Source organism: Coffea eugenioides, chromosome 8 (genome assembly GCF_003713205.1).
Source record: "Coffea eugenioides isolate CCC68of chromosome 8, Ceug_1.0, whole genome shotgun sequence".
In the NCBI taxonomy this organism is placed as follows: Eukaryota; Viridiplantae; Streptophyta; class Magnoliopsida; order Gentianales; family Rubiaceae; genus Coffea; species Coffea eugenioides.
This window is the reverse complement of record NC_040042.1, coordinates 17,121,340-17,139,375: the sequence shown is the minus strand read 5'-3', so window position 1 is coordinate 17,139,375 and position 18,036 is coordinate 17,121,340. Positions and strand designations below refer to the sequence as shown.

General features: G+C 36.8%; 1 protein-coding gene across 1 annotated transcript; it reads right to left on the bottom strand.

Annotated features, from left to right (window-relative positions):
* Nucleotides 1–7,035: 7,035 nt before the first annotated feature.
* Nucleotides 7,036–15,778, bottom strand: LOC113779107 (carbon catabolite repressor protein 4 homolog 4). Its single transcript, XM_027324555.1, has 10 exons — nucleotides 15,708–15,778; nucleotides 15,130–15,230; nucleotides 15,006–15,046; nucleotides 13,432–13,481; nucleotides 12,649–12,718; nucleotides 12,390–12,511; nucleotides 11,449–11,582; nucleotides 9,800–9,944; nucleotides 9,547–9,694; nucleotides 7,036–7,721 (listed from the first exon to the last, which is right to left on the bottom strand). The coding sequence occupies exons 1-10, from the start codon at nucleotides 15,764–15,766 to the stop codon at nucleotides 7,416–7,418; spliced, it is 1,176 nt and encodes a 391-aa protein (XP_027180356.1). The 5' UTR covers nucleotides 15,767–15,778; the 3' UTR covers nucleotides 7,036–7,415.
* Between the last annotated feature and the right edge of the window lie 2,258 nt (nucleotides 15,779–18,036).

Genomic DNA, 18,036 nt, shown 5'->3' with positions numbered 1-18,036 from the left:
ATCACTTGAGCTACCCTTCGAGATTCTTGAATTTCTTGGCCTTGTTTCTTGAAGATTTGAACCTCCCTTCGAATAAACAACTTCCTATACTCTCTTGCGGTGGTGAAGGGCTTCCTTGGCCTAGGAGTAAACTTCTTGGAGGAATCTTGAGCAACCTGTGGAGGTGTAGTTTGCGTGAGGTCGCTTGAATCTTCTTGCCGCGAAGCCATAGTCAAATCTGTCTTGGTTGTTGCGCAAGCAGAAAGGAGGGCCGAATCTGGTTTGTGTTTGGTGAAGAGGGTGCGGCTGTGAGAGAAGGTTTTTTGTAGGGAATTAGTTGACCTTGGGGAAGGGTTTAAGAAGGAAAAAAAATTCTGGAAAGTAACGGGTGGAGAAAGGCAAGAAACCGACTTTCTTATTCTTGAAAGTGGAAGCCGAATCTGAACTTTTTTTTGGGAGTGTGAGGCTGTGGCTGCCTTGAGGTGTTTTTATTGAAATCCAACCAACCTTAGGAGGAGTTTTTGAAGGAGAGAAATCTGGAAATTTTTGGTTGGAGTGAGAGACACCAAATCTGATTTGTAGCCTTCTTGGTTTAGAATTTGGAAGCTTCTTAAAGTTGTTTCAAGAAGGAAGAAAGGTTTCCTAAGGAGTTTCCAAAACTAACAAGGAAGAAAGGTTTCCTAAGGAGTTTCCAAAACTAACTTGTTTTCCAAATCACTTTAGGAAACTAAGTAAAATACTTGGGTAACTCTTGTTCTCACTTAGACACTTTCCTATATTCTTTCATCCATTCTTGGAAACTCTCCTATATTCTCTCATCCACTTTAGGAAACTACTCCTACACTTTAGAAAGCTAGGGATTCCTTTTCTTTGTGACGCACATACCATTGCTGGCCACCTCATTTTTCACCCATATGTCTTATACTCTCGATTACTGTTGTGAAAAAATTGGTAACGATCATTGGGCTCAAGTAGCATTCCTCACCTACTTACACCGACAGGTAAAGGCATTGGGTAAGATCTTTAAAGAGTGTCTTGAGTGATAAACACGAGAGAGAGTGATACACTGAGGGAGTGAAGTAAGGATATATTTGCACTATTTCTTCTTGTTACTAACCTTTTGCAGGGCAACAAGAGAGAGATGGAGCAACAACAACTGACCACAGACTACTCCTTAATGTTCACCACCATGAAGAACGAGCTCAGGCGAATTTGTGAGCAACAAATGGAGGAGTTGCACACTCAGTTTGACGAGCTATCCAAGAGTGTCTCACACGGGGCTCTCGTTCAAGATCTCACAACCGGAGTAACCATGGCACTAAAGAGGCAAATAGCGAGGACTACTCCGCTAGTGAGGATGAGGAGCGACTCGAGAACCCTAGAAGGGACACGTTTAAGAATGAACTAAAGGGGCTTAAGATTCAAGTGCCTGCATTCAAAGGCAAAAGTGACCCTGAAACTTACTTGGAATGGGAAGGCTACATCGAGATGGTCTTCGACTGTTATGACTATAGTGAGGAACAAAAAGTTAAAGTTGCCACCATTGAGTTCACCGACTACGCCTTAGTCTGGTGGGACCAAGTGAGGACCCATAGGAGAAGAATGGGAGAACCACGAGTCCGAACTTGACGAGAGCTCAAGGCATTGATGCGTAAGAGATTCGTTCCAAGCTACTACAATCGAGTTCTCCACTCCAAACTGCAAACCCTCACTCAAGACAACATGAGTGTGGAGGACTATTACAAGGAGATCGAGATGGCCATGATAAGGGCTAACCTTCAAGAAGATAGTGAAGCAACCATGGCTAGGTTTCTGCGAGGTCTCAACCCTGACCTTCAAGAAGCCTTGGAGCTCCAACACTATGTGGACATACATGACCTTCTTGAACTCGCTATCAAAGCCGAGAGGGGAAAGAAACTGAAACGAGGAGCCCGAACCTTCCAGTCTTCTAGCTCGACCTCATGGAAGGGCAACCAACCACGGAGAGCGACCCATGAAGCTGGATATTCAGCCACACCAACTTCTTCAAGCCAAAACCAAGGTAATGTCCCTAACCGTAGTTCCAATTCTACCCCTAACAAAGCCTTTGATGCATCCAGGTCAACCTCTAAGACACTACATGAAACTCCTAAGACTAGGAGTAGGGATATCAAGTGTTTTAAATGCCAAGGGTTTGGACATATTTAGTCTCAATGTCCAAACCAACGGGTCATGCTAATCACTCACAGTGGCGAGATCGTGTCCGATGATGACGATTGTGAAGAGATACCCGAATTGGTCAAAGGCGACTGCCTGGATGAAGATTCAGCTGAGGAAGATTGCTCGCCTACACAAGGAGAAGTAGGTTGCTTGGTGGCACGACAAGTGCTAACCGTCCGAGTTAAGGAGGACAAGCAACTACAAAGAGAGAACCAGTTTTACACCCGTTGTAAAGTAGGTAACAAGGTGTATAGCCTCATCATCGACGGTGGGAGTTGCAGGAATATGGCAAGCTTACTCATGGTTGAGAGCTTAGGGCTCCCAACTACCAGATATCCACACCCCTATCGCCTCCAATGACTAAGTGAGGATGGAGAGGTACGAGTCTTCAAACAGGTATGCGTTCCCTTTTCCATAGGAACTTACACTGATGAGGTTGTCTGTGACGTCGTGCCTATGCATGCTACACATGTCATCTTGGGGAGACCCTGACAATTTGACAAACATGTCACATTCGACGGAAGGGCAAACAAGTACACACTTTTGCACGATGGCAAACGTAAGGTCCTCACACCACTCACACTGGTACAAGTGTATGAGGACCAACTTAAGTTGCAAAAAGAGTGTGAACAAGACCGTCAAAGGAGGAAACAAAAGGTGGTCGACTCTGGCAACAGCTCCACTTCTACAAGTGAGTCATCGACCAAGGGTCAAGTGAGCACACCTAGTGTTACGCATGACAAATCACCCACTACACCTACCACTAGGAAGCAAAACATGATCATTAAGGCTAAGAACGTTAGAAAAGTTGTCAATTCTGATCAGCTTGTACTTCTCATGATTTGCAAACATGTGCTCTTAGATGTTGCTGAGCTCGATAAGGCATTGCCTTCGAGTATGGTTGCTCTTTTGCAGGAATTTGAGGATGTTTTCCCTGATGAGATCCCTGATAGCTTACCACCCATTCGAGAGATTGAGCACCAGATTGACCTGATTCCTGGAGCACCACTATCCAACAAATCTGCTTACTGCATGGGTCCTTAGAAGACAAAGGAATTTCAACGACAAGTTGATGGCCTATTAGGTAAGGGTTGTGCAAAAGAGAGTCTCAATCCTTGTGCTGTGCCTGTAGTACTTGTTCCCAAAAAGGATGGTACTTGGCGCATGTGCACTGACTGTAGGGCCGTTAATGCCATTACTGCGAAATATCGTCATCCCATTCCTAGATTAGATGATATATTTGATGAACTAGATGGTGCTATAATATTCACCAAAATTGATCTAAGGAGTGACTATCATCAAATTAGGATGAAAGAAGGCGATGAATGGAAAACGGCCTTTAAAATCAAACATGGTCTCTGTGAGTGGCTAGTCATGCCTTTTGGGTTGACTAACGCCCCTAGTACATTCATGCGATTAATGAACCATATTCAGAGGAATTTCATTGGAAAATTTGTCATTGTTTACTTTGACGATATTCTCATATATAGTTGCAGTTAACAAGAGCACATGGAGCATGTAAGATTGGTTCTCGAGACACTTCAATAGGCGCGTTTATACGCTAACTTTAAGAAGTGTACCTTTTGTACTAACGAGTTTGTGTTCTTAGGATATGTAGTAAGCTCACAGGGAATTAAAGTAGATGAGTCCAAGATTGAGGCCATCAAGCAATGGCCAACTCCAACATCCGTCCATGAGGTGCGTAGTTTCCATGGATTGGTAGGCTTCTACCGACGCTTTGTCAAAAACTACAGCACCATTGCTGCCCCATTAACTGCCGTAACAAAGAAGAATGACAAGTTCTATTGGGGAGAAGCCCAAGAACAAGCATTTCTCACCCTCAAAGACAAACTCACACATGCACCTGTTTTAGCATTACCAAATTTTAACAAGACCTTTGAAATTGAATATGATGCCTCTGGTGTAGGTATTGGCGCCGTACTCATGCAAGACAAGAGACCCTGTGCATTCTTTAGTGAGAAGCTAGGAGGTGCTGCCCTAAACTATCCTACATACGATAAGGAGCTCTACGCACTTGTACGCGCATTGGAAACTTGGCAACACTACCTCCGCCCAAGGGAGTTCGTGATACACACTGATCACGAGTCCTTGAAATTTCTCAAAGGGCAACCCAAGTTGAGCAAGCGCCATGCCAAATGGATAGGAAAAAGAAGGCTGATTTTGTGTGCAAGTTACATGAAGCCGTTCGGGCAAACATTGAGAGGTGCACTCAACAATACATCTTGCAAGCCAACAAGCACCGTTGTAAGATGGTTTTTGAGCCTGGGGATTGGGTTTGGCTACACTTGCGAAAGGAGAGGTTTCCCAAGCAGCGACAAAGCAAGTTATCCCCAAGAGGTGATGGACCCTTCCGCGTGCTCCAATGAGTTAATGACAACGCTTACAAATTGGAACTACCCGGGGAGTACAGTATTAGCACGACCTTCAACGTCACAGATTTGAGCCCGTTTCTTAACGAGGAGGATTCAGGTAATGACCCAGTCCGAGTTCCATTGGGCCCAGTCACACGTGCACGGGCCAAGCTCTTCAATGAATCCCTCCAAGCCCCTGTTCGAATTGTCCAAGACCAACATGGAGTCCATAGAGATATTGAAGGCTTGGAAAGAGACAATCAAGTAATCTACACCTTGATCCAAGCCCATGAAGGATCAAGTGGGCCTCCACGTGAGTCGGCCGAGTAGGGCCTTAGTCCTTAATACTTATTAGATTGGATTAGTTGTTTTTAGAAGAAGATGGGCCGGCCCATCTTGTCCACCAAGATAGTCGAATTACCTTTTCCTATTCCCCTTAGGGTTTTAGTAACCTCTAGCCTATAAAAGGGCTTGCTTTGTAAGGGTTTAGACACAAGTTTGATGAATAAAGTTTTCTTTTATTTTCGATTCTTCCTCTAAGAGAGAGTTTCGAGCCTTTTATTTGCTTGGCAAGGGTTATTGAGCAATCTTGCATCTTGTCCATGATTGTTCTATCGACCTATCCACTTGAGTAGCCACCTCGATTGGAGTCGTCGTTCTACCGCCTATAATCAAATCGTGTCGTCCGTTTGATTCTAGATTCCGCAATCCAAACGTTGGACAATCTCGCTAGATCCTTGGACAAACGTGCTACATGTCTCAAAACAAGTTGATCGAGGAACGTATCACTCCCTCCATAAAAGAAGTTATTTAGCACACTTTTGTCAAAATAATTAACTATAATACAAATGAATGGGGAGCAAAAAGAAATCTAAACATAATAGAAAAGAAGAAAAAAAGAAAATGAAAAAGAGCCATGGAATAATTTTCTAAGATGAGGGCATAATTATCTTTTCGCTACTCATATACATTTGACTTTGAATCAATGGAGGGTATTTCATAAATTTTGTAAATATAGGCAATGAGTTGCCATTAATTTCTAATTATAGGGGATAATATGCAATTAAGCCTTTCAAAATAAAAAGTGTCATACTTTTCCATGGAAAGTATGGTTATATTTAGGAACAATTCACCTTGGGGGCAAGGGTTAAACTGGGTTGAGTGATAAGGTAAGAGAGATTATTGCAAGCAGAAGGTCCTGGATTTAAGATCTCTCACTTACAAAAAAAAAAAAAATTGACCCTCCTTAAGGCTTCATGCAAAGCTACTTCCACCATCCTGAACTTACTTCCCCTGTTGACCTAAAATGACTATTTACTCAACTAGACATTACTTTTGCATCATGGCTTGTTTTTATTTACATCAAAAGTCAAAATATGGGAAATAGGGGTAAGCGGTTTTTGGGTTTACAAAGCTACTTTCACTTTCCTAATATTAAACTTACCTCTCCTGTTGGTCTAAAATTACTATTTAACCCTCAACTAGACATTACTTTAGCATCATGGCTTGGTTTTATTTACATCAAAAGTCAAAATATGGGAAGAGGGGTAAGTGATTTTTGGGTTTAGTAGCTCCTGATGAGCTGAAACAATGTCATGTCTGGAACCAATGAGGTAACTGCCACACCATTAGTTTTAGTGATTAGTGAAGTTTTTCTACTTTTTGTATTTGCAACACCTAGAAACAAAAATCCTCTTAAACGAGGAATTTCACGGTTTGTAAACAAACTTTTGCTAGTCTAAACTTCTGGAGAAAAGGATTCACCACATCTCTTAGTAATAGTTATTACTACATGTTCTTGTACTTAAATAATTTCTAGGAAGAAACTTAAATTCTATAGCAAATATCAGAAGGTTCTCAAATTGTTAGTGTTTAGAAAAATAATATTAAGTTAAAAAAGAGGGCTTCAAATTTATGATTACAAATCAATAGATTTAAGACTCAAGGCGATGGATGTATCTTTGCCTAAGAACCCTGGACCTCAATAAAATCATTAAAATACTTGCTGCTGCTTCTGGTCGTAAAACATCAACCATCTGCTTCCCCAAGAAGTAGCAACCTTAACTCTTGGAGTTTACCATGTTCTAGCCTCCAAATGAGTGCCTAACAATTAACAAACCATTAAAATTTGAGCATATTTTTTATACACTGTTAATGTAAAAAATTCTTTATACTAACAGGTTTTGATTACGCCATATGACATGAATTTAAACTTGAAATTCAAATCATACGCATGTAATATACTTCTATAGCTACTAGTGTGAAAAAATTACTACACTATCAGCACATAAAAAGTTAATCCTTAAAATTTTGGGCTTGTTGGCTAGCAAATTGAAGACAAACAGATACCGTACTTCTTGTTAATCAAATTGATGTGTACTCTTTGAACATATCAAAAGTGAAGCTACTCTAATATTAAAAAAAAAAAAACTCAAGTTTGATGAGGGAAAAGCAATGCTTTTCAATCAAGAAGGTGAAAATTACATACAGCTCAAGGCAGGGAGACTGCCTATTAAACAAAAATCGAAGCAGCAAAAGAGATGTCTTCATTAGCGCACACGCACTCCAAAAGAAATAACCTACTCCTGGAAAGAACTCCTAACGCTACTTCCACTAAGTGGATCAATGAAGTTACACTTGTGACATTTCTCCAAAATTTTCACAGAATCAATAAAATAGGACCAATGAATGACTACATGAAAAAAAAGGACCAACGAAAAACTTGGGGACTGGAACTGCTACAGTTCTACCAAATATATGAGAATGAAGGACCTGCTAAAAAACTTCGAAACCGGAAAAATTAGTAAATCGAGGGATCACCCGAAGCATTTTTTATGTGCTTGTAGACTAAAACTCAGACGTCAACTACTGGAGAACTTCAAATTCAGCACCAATTGGGAGATGATCACTTGGGTGATAATGATTTGGTAATCCACCTATCACATCAGGGGACTCTGATTCTGGAAGTTCAAGGAAACTGACTGGCTTTACATCTCCAGTAGGAGAAAATAAGATATAATCGAGAGTTCCTGTGAACCCAGGAGTGCAGTTTGTAAAGTGTGGTTCCCCTCTTGTGTAGGCATAAACACTAGATAGAGGAAGGGGTTGATCATCCCGACTTTCTGGCAGGTGCTCAGGCAAAGACGAGCCAGAAACAAGGTACTGATACACCTGAAATAACAGAAGTCTCACTTAAAAATCATAATTACCAGCTAAAAACAATCAGCAACAGCATCCTATTAAAGCTCATTTTAAGATCTTATAAAAATTACGGCACTAAACTTGAATCTCAGAAGAAAATATTCAAAGCAAACTGTATACCAGTACAAATTGATAGTATAATGATTGATTGCCTAAAGATACACACAGAGAAGAGCATATTTAATCATTGAAGATCCAAAAAAAAAAAAAGTGATATTTGCTTTTAGTAGAGTATTTCGTGGGAAAATGTTTAACTAGTTTTATTTTAAAATGGACTCATATATTTAAGTAGCATTGCAAGAAGCCCCAAATCCTTGATTTGGCCAGGAAAGAAAACAGATGAACAATCACATGGATAATATGATTCTAAGAAATAATTCTATCCTAGTAGTTTAATGTTTAACACAAGTTCTGAAAGAAAAATAGTTCACAACACCTATCAGCAAGTGCACCTTTATCTGGAATTTTTAGCTTAAAGGACTTTAACTTGAATACTACCTAATGACAAAAAAAAAATTAACCAGAGAAAACAAATGAGGAGACATACTCATGCAGCCAACAGATAGTGTGTGAATATACAAGCTCTCCAAAATTTTGCCCAAGCACTGAATGGATTCATTGGAAAATGGAAAAGGTGAAGTTTACTTTAGCAAGACATGGGCACTTAGTTGCATAATTGTGTAGTGTCTATTTTGGTTTTTCTATTACAAAGGCTAATGAAAAATTTTCTGTTTTGCAGGAAATTATGCAATTTTGATATTCGTACATACACACATACATATAAATGCTTCCTGCTGTGTCTTTGTCCTAGAATCAAAGTTGAGAACCATTTTAAGGCCTCAATTGGTTTAGTAAAAGAATCTTACTTTGTGTTTGTAAAAAAGTAAATCCTGGTCAAGGTAGAAAAAGATTTTGGAGTCTTAGATAATGTACTTCTCTTCCAACAGAGACAGAATTCAGTCAATAAAAGTTCCTGCAAACTCTAGCCTCCTTCTTCAGGTTATATTATGGCATTTTTGATGCATGGAAGTTTCCAGGAGTCATCTCTCAAGTTCCTTAATCTTTTCTTCATCATTCTTCCACTACTGCAGATTTAACCTAGTATTGGCATGAACTATTTACCATGAACCTTGATAAGCTATCCAATAAGTCCATCAACATCTCAGCAGCTTGGTGCTGCAGCATATTATTTTGCAGTATCTGAAGCCCTAAAGCCTTAGTAAACCTTGCTCAAACACACAATTGTTTGACATATGATGAAAGACAATACAAAAGGCCATATATCTGTTTGCAGTTATTAACACACATATTATTACTGACCAGACATGTAAATTGTGAGACACATCCTAGTGGCATAGATGCATGCCCACAACATTATACTAAGGCCTTAGCGTCCAAGCATCAAATTCATAGTAGTAAGGGCTCAAGATTGCATGTCCACAAACTTCAAAATGCATACTTTCTATTAGTGTCCCCATCCTTATGGAAAGAGCATGTGCATGACATGATTAGGATAAAAGCTCAGTAGTCACCCCAAACTCAGTCCAGCACATGTATAAACCACACCCAACCAAGGACAAAGGTGGGCCAAATACAGAAAAGGCCCCCATAAAAGCGTAATTGGACACAAGCTGGGTGATTCTTTGAGTCAAGTACCATTATCAATGAATTCTTTGAGTAACAATAAAATGCTGAACATACCATATGGGATATATAGGAATCAAATACCATCCACACAAACAGCACAGCAAACAACAGAAAATCCAAACGAAAAACACACAAGTTGAAAGAAAACCTGATCTCCAGGGACTGAATTGAAGTCACCAGCCACGATTATGGAAGGTGTGCAATCCAATTGGCTAGAAACTAGCTGCTTAAATTGAGCTAAGCAGGAAAGTAGATATTTAGCTTGTGCAAGCTTGACATCAGCCAATTCTGGATCCCTGAAGCAACAAAGTTAAGATGCCCATCATTGATCTCAGGATGGACAAGACAAATGCCACAGAAACCACCAAACAAAATGGACAATAGTAATTTGCATGGATTACCAGTAAAGGTGGGTATTGGCAATGATAATAGGGTCACAGGAAGGAACTTTGAGTTTAAAGACTGCCATGACACCAACACAATCACGTTTCAGTCTAACACGAGGATCATTAAGATCACCATGATCTCCTGGAGCTTTACACAAATCTGCATCTCAAAAAGAATCTCAAGTTGTAGCATAGGAACACCATATGTCAAATAAGTTCAGTTAGACAGGCTTCAGCTGGAAGATGTGTATGAAAGTATCATAGCAACTATATGCACAACTCCTTGTAGTGTGTCAGGAAGGGGACAGTACTAACAGTCATAATTGTTATAGCTAACAACTTTTTTCTGTTCGAGAATTTATGATGTTGAAGACTTCAAAATATTTAATAAATAACAAGCCAGTATATACATGTTATCTTGACGCTTTGGAAGCCCCAAAATGCTATATTTGTTTCTTATGACAGAGAAGAGAAGTGACATGTAATGAGACCAGTATGAAAAATAACTAGGTTGTAAATTATTTGTCAAAAGACAATGCAGAGAGATTGAGAAACATTCAGGGAGAGAAATACCAGAGACAGAAAAGGCATACATTTGACCAGCTACAATAGATGAACCCAGGACCATGAAACACTCTGAACTTATACCAGTTCTGCAAACTTAAACTCCTGTCTAGAGGGCCATGCATTAGCCTTCTTACAGTAAGCAAAAATTAAAACAAATTTATTTATCATATCCCTGCTTTTCAATCAGTAAGTAAACTTCTTCCAATATCAAACGAGACTTGGAACATATCTTTCCTCAATATCATCAATGTACAACTATTTAAAGAGCTTCCATATGCAACTGGTACTAAGAGAAGGAAATATGAGAAACTAGCATGTCGATGCAACATGCTGAGTGAATCTTTCAAGTATTAACAAACATCTAATGAAAGGAATCGATAATCTACAAACTACTTAGCATGGACAAATCCCATTTCAACATACAAAGCACCTAACAAAGCTCCAAAATAATCTCCTCCCTGAAACTTAATTACAACACACATCAAAATTTGCTTCTTTTCCTAACTGTGGATAAGAAACAGTTACTCCTTTAACTTCATATTCTAATAGAATCAATGAAGAAGCATTATATGTATTAACCATAAACACTTTGCTGGGAGTACACATCCAAGTAATCAAAAAATAAAGGAAGAAACCAATCACTGAAACAGGGCGCAACAACTAACTTTCTACAACACAATATTGTCTAGAAATTTCTGAAATTTGCAAGCATGAACTTCTATGCAAGGATGTTGATAATTCTATGTCCCATAGATATAGAATTATGACATACTGTCACACTTCCAGATTAAGGCCTTGTTTGGACAGCAATTTTCCAAAAAAAAATTGCTACGTTTTCTGTGAACACATTTCCCAATCACCTTTTTACCTCACATATATCAAATCGCTACAGTAATTTTTCTACAAAAAAATCCAGAAAAATGCAATCCAAACAACGCCTAAGAGTCTTGTAACATATGAACATTCTTATTTAGTACATCTAGTTTCCATTTTATCCAAAAGAAATGTAACTAATTTAAGAAGGAAACGTAGTAGAGTTATCAAAAGGCTTAATAATGGTATAAATGGAAAGGGAAGGATCAATAGTGCACGTTTACCATCTTTTAATTCATTATCAGCGTTTCCACTTGGTATTGAAACACCATCTTTATCACCAGATGAAGCTGCTGTATCTTCAATAGAGTTTATGAGATCATTGTAATCTATTGCTTGCTCTAAGACCAGCTCTGCACTAATAAAATACCGAAACTGAAGGTCAGAGAAGAACTTTTAAAGAACTGTGTTTTGTAACAAGTTTGTGATTTTGTCTACCCTACATCCGCAAAATGAATATTCAAGAACATCTATTTCTGCATCAGCTACCTCTTGTGATTGAGACTGACAATGTGTGTTTTAAATGGTAACATGGTACATATACAACTTTAATACTAGACAAAAAGGCCAGGAAACAACCCTACGAAAATATGATCCTGATTAGGAACATAACCAACTAAATCCTACTTTTATTAAATATAAATGAGATAAACTGAAACCAACATTACGGCAAGACTATAAATAATTTCACTTTTATTTGCATGAAAATATGTAAAATTTGGTGACATGAATGCATGCAAGAAGCCTTTGAAAAAAAAAATCAGGATGACATGTTTGCATGATCTTAATGTCTAATTATCCAGGGCATCCAGGCAAGTTGGCTCCAGAGAAAGACTCTTTATAAGACAAACAGTTTATACATTTTCAATTTCTGGTTTAATGCAAAGTTTGACTTAAACCAATCACATACAAAATCAGAAAACATTTTTGCAATGTTAAATGAGCTAAGAAAAAAGTCTAATAATGAGAAATCCTTTTTATGCAGCAAATTAAATAAATTTTCAGAAATGCATACTAGAGGATTCAAGATATCCACTTCCAGAAAAGTCAGTTTAAGTACATTTTTACATTTGAAGAACTAAGAAATCAATCTTCCGGTTAAAGAAAAAATGAAAGTAGCACTGTCAAACCCATTGATATCAGGCATCACCATTGCAGGATATACCTGGTACGCTTATAGAAGATAGCACATCCATCACGCTTTTGTCCACTTCTTTGAACATAGATACTTGAGTAGCCAAGATTCTCCATATTCATCATGTAGAAGCTATCATACTCATCTACTTCCTGGTATACATGAACCAAGATATTACTCAACGAAGAATGCCTAAGTCATGGAAAACAAAGAACACTGAGAAGCTATGAAGATCAAGAGTGTAGAAGAAAAATGCTGTCCTAAGAGTTGAGAAATACTATCCGGAAACCTGTAAGCAAAGAAAATCTGCTCCAAGATTCTTGAGAACTGTCAATGTTGCTTGAGATCGAGCTTTCCATCTGTTGAAAAACACATGCTCTTTAAGTACCAGTGTAAAAGTTACAAGCACATGATTGAAAATAAAAGATCCAGATAAGCATGCACTAGATTAACAGACTACTTAAACCAAGGTTGTCGAAACAGATTACATAATTTTATTTCTGACATAATTAAGGATGAAGTTAAATGAAACGAACCTAAAGATTGAACACTTTATTATCCTAAACAATAAGAAAAATCATACAAGAGTTCTTCCAGCAAAGGCTGTTAGTTTGATGGTTGCAAAAGAAAACCAAGCAAACTGAACAGAATAAAGTACCGAGAAAATTAACTTAAGAGGTCAATACATCTTATCTGGAACTGAATGCTCAAGAATTTCAACACAAAAGCAAGCAGCGCAGCAGCAAAGAAATTTTTTCTGTTCATTAATTATGATAGGATCTATGATGTTTCTCCTTTAGCTTTAATGTAGGGCCCAAATTCCATGTCACTTGACATAATCAACAAACATTATAAATGAGATAGAGCTCAAATGTTAGTGATGTTTAAGGCATGCAGAAATTCTGAAAAAAACTTAACTTCAATGCAAAGTGAAAAGGTTCAGAGGATTCTGGTAAGCAAGAGGAACAACGCATAATCAATCCAATTTTTGGGAAAATACCACTCACAAACAATTGTGGAATGAGAGGACTTAAAGATCACATAAAACAGCAAATGTGGACGATATATTTACTTGAGGCAAGATGAGGGAGAGTGTGGAAACAAAGCACTCTTCACGTATGCCTGCAATTAAAAATGATTATACAAACTAGAAAAATTACAAAAAGATGAAACTGTCCAAATTCCATTAATTGACAACCATGTTAACTAAGCATTCAGCTCGTGAAATAGAATGAGAACGGAGGATATCATAGTTGTTTCAGATGGTTCATTACCGGTAATAGGATGAGTGGACAAAATCAACTTCATGCAAAAATCATTCAGATATAGCCTTCAAAGACACAAGACCAAAATACATTTTACAAAGCCAAACAGCACCTGGAACTGCAGTTCCCAAAAAACCACAAATTGATTTCTTGGGTAGTAAAACCTTTCTTTTGAAATCTTTGGTTTATTTTCAGATTTCATAAGGATAACTAAACTTTTTATTTTCTTTGTTATTTCAAACAAATCTTTTTTTGTTGTTGTAAATGATTTAATTCAGAACTAAAAACGATAGATTTGTAAAATCTCTTAACCAATTATTCATCCTCCAAGTTGCCTTTGTATCTTTTTAACACTAGTACTACTAGTACTTGGCAAACCTCATTGCCACTTAAGCACCCACACCATTCGAACTGTTTTATCTGTAGAAAAATAGTCGAATAAACCTTTGGAAAAAATATGGCATAAATTTGAAGGAATTAGGACCAAGTCAATTCACTAAATGCTTAGGGACTAGAATAAGATCAGTTCCAACTTTCAGAAGATAATTCAACAATTTAAACCAATTGTAAAACCCTTAAACATTATCTGAGATATTCCTAACCAAATTTCTTATAGCTTTCTTCTATTACCCAATATGTTCTTTTTGTAAGAAGAGCAAACACAAATGAAAGTACCAACTTAGCAGCAGAAAAAATATCTTTATAGTCAACAAGATAACCAGGAAATCATTCTTTTAACCAAATTCTGTCCAAGTTAAAGCAGAAGAATGAGTAAAGAAAAGATTCTTAAAGTTGAATAATTGATTTCAAATAAACAGCAATACAGTAAAATCATAATTGAACGTGCAAAACTGCCTAGCAGTTTACTTTGAACTGTATTTGTTTGGGATGCTTAAGTCAACACTATAATAGAAAACTACCGAGTCAAATTGTACTAATCACAGTATTATGTGCGTGCCAAAAGTGTTCATGAAGCAAAAACAAGCCCCAATCCACACATGCCAAATATCTACTTTCATGTTAGGCTCAGAAAGCACTTCATGCATTGATAATTCCTCGTTCCTTTTCATGTGAATTCCCACAGGCAAAACAAAAACTTGTGGGTCCCTATCCAATTGAAGCTTGAGCCATGAAGAAAACTTCCCACCCATTCAAACTCCACATCTCTTTGATTCCCTATACGTGGGCACCTGATATTGATGAGGTTCAACCACCCAAATTACAGCATCCCATCTATTGTGCTTAACCTTCACAATTCTGCTAATATTTCACGTGTTTCTATTATTCCCAAATAATTTTAATGCAAATCAGATAAAATGCTTAAAAATTAATTTGAGAGAAACTAAGAAATTCAACCAACTTATAACCTTCATCCACGCACCTGAGCCAGAACGTTATATGACACAAGGCTGAACCTCATGCCTGTAAATAGTACAATCCATTACATCAACCAGCAAGAACAAATTAAAGATCAAAGGACGAAAAAGTAAAATCCAGAAACTTACCGTCAGGCTTACTTATCGATGTAATTTCACTTGTCTCAACAGGAATAAATTTGGGTATTACAGGACCTGCTTTGCAGCTCATTTTGCACAAACAAATTGTACTGCAAAAAGATTTTATCAATCCACAAGAACTTGACTAAAATTGCATCAAATCTTCAGGAAAAAGGTCAATTTTTAAACCAAAAACACATATCAACAAACTAAAGTAGGTCTAAACTTCCAATTCTCACTGCACTATAGCTTATGGCTACCAAAACTATCGAAACTAATATGGCATTCTCTCAATAAAATGGTAGGCATTAGACTTGGGATGGTTATAGTTTTCAAGCTAAACAAGAAAAGAAATATTCAACAATCAATGGTTTTTCAGAATAATGAGTTTGCAATAGTACTACAATTAATCAACATATTCATCTTTTTTATTCAACAATTCCTCACAAAATCATCAAAAATTGAGGCAGGAGCAACAACCCCAATACCCAAATGGTCCAATTAAAATTTGCATTCAAGTATTGAAAATTCCATTAAAACCATGCACATATTACATATAGTAGTAACTGGTATGTGAGTTTGGGTACCTGGAAGAGTAGGAAGGAGAAGAGAAGCGAGGGAAGAAAAAGGAACTTGCTCTCCACATTCTTTCTTTCGAATACATTGGTGGTCCGGATGATTTTATTCCTTAAACCCACGGCCCACGTCCTACAGCCCACTGAGTGAAAGGCCGAACAAGATTAATTTGCAAGGCCAGTGCAAAAACATGTGGTTTTTTTTTTTTTTTTGTGCACAAGATCAAATATTTTGTTTATACTCTATAGTTGCATGTGTACATAAATTCTTTGTCCCAAAGTATTTTCCTCCAGAGCTAGGCTAAATACACACCCTTATCATCTAAATCCAAACCCCTAATACATGCATTAAGAACTTACACCATTAGCATTAATAACTTGTAGCGTTAGCACTAAAAATTGTACCAATTGTGGAATTTGAACAAAGGCGTATGGATTTAGCCCATCTTCTCTTAACATGTGGTTTTCTGTAATTTTTTGACATTTGGTTTTGTTCAAAACAAATTACTCCCTCTGTCCCATATAATTAGTCATGTTTGGGAATATGTGTTTTTTATACACGAGACACTTCATAAAAAAAAATTTCCTTTTGTTCCACTTGTACCCTTAATCATATGCTGGTCAAAGTAAGAAGTAGAAAGCAATCTTATCACATTTGTCTTTATACATCATTAATAAAGGACATAAAGTGAATTTCAGAGAATAAAATAGTTAGAAATATTAAACATAACAAATATTTTGGGACAACCAAAAAAAAAAAAGTATGACACTTTCAATGGGACGAAGAGAGTCTATGAATTATAATCTCTTCTTTTGTAAACCAACACTAGGATTTGTAAAAATATTTGTGCCACCCCTAATTTATGTATCTAAATGAAAGATGGATTGGAAAAGGAAATAGTGCTTAAATGGTTTCAAACTTGTTTGAGAAGCAAAAAAAAATTGTCAATTTTAGAATGAAATTATTTGGATACTTAACATGATTCAATAATAGCATTTGCAACCTTTAATTACAAACCCATATTTTTTCCCATCCTTTTTGTCTAGCTGCCAAAAAATTGTGGAATTAGTACTGTTAAATACATCCAATTTATTTTAATTCATCAAAATATCATTAATGCCTCTTGCTTGGATTGAATCTAATAATTTTCTTTTATTAGTTCAGTTTAGTTCTTAAACACAAACTCCATCAAACATGGCATATAAAACTTAGGAAAGAAATGTAAACTTTTATGATTTCAAAATTGCTCGGATAGAATCTAAAAATGTTCTCTTTTATCATCACAAATTAATGATTTACAAGTTCAAATATTGAGTTTAAAGAAGGACAAGATATTAGGGACTTAGGGATTTAATAAAATTTTCATAAGTATGGATATTTATGCATGTCCATCATGTGTATAGGTTTAATATCTAGAGATCAATCAAGCAAAATTATAGTTAATTAAGTTTGAAATTAAGGTAAGTGGTTTATATCATCTTTGTTTATTTAGAAATACCTATTTCACTAAATGCTTACAAGAACGGTATTATGATTGACACGTGCTTTTTTTAAAAAAAAATGTTATGTTTATATATAAATAGGTCTTATGTTAATAATTTATGATTCAAAATATGACTGTATGAGTGAAATTACTTTGCAAAATTATGATGATTATACTTGATACTAGGTAAGCTTTCCCGCGCAATGCACAAGCGCCAGGTCGATGTGTTTAAATATTGGTGAATTGTTTGAATTTGTGATTATATTTTGGGGATTTTTGAGAAAGTATGGTGGTATGATTTTTTATTGGTATATTGGCGGATTTCATTTATTTAATTATTGTGGTTCTTTTAGTGTTAATTTATCTTTTAATTTATTTGTAAAAATTTTATTAAGGTTTTTTGTGTATTTTTTGTTAGAATTTTGTTTGTATTTTTAATTTGTTGTTTGCTTCACGTGTGTACAGTAGTAGATATTATTTGGTGGCAGGATTTATTTTTTGGTATTCACATGCATACAGTTAATAGTTCTTTGGAACTGAGATGTAGTATATAAGAGTGGGGTGGTTTGTTTATTTGGTAACTGAGTCTTATTTGGTCTTGGTTTATCTGTAGGTGAATTAATGGCATATAATGATCGAGTGTTTTCAATAGTTCAGGATCAATGTCCAGAGTTGGAGGAGGAGCTGAGTGGGCTGAGTATTAGTTGTAATACTGCTTATCCTATGAGAAACTCTTGTCGAAATCATCCTGCTGAACCTATTAATCGGTTTCAAGTTACTCATGTTATGCTGAAGAATGAGATCTATGATTTTTTTAGGGTTTTATATAGGGATTGTGAGGCGGGACGTGTGTTGGA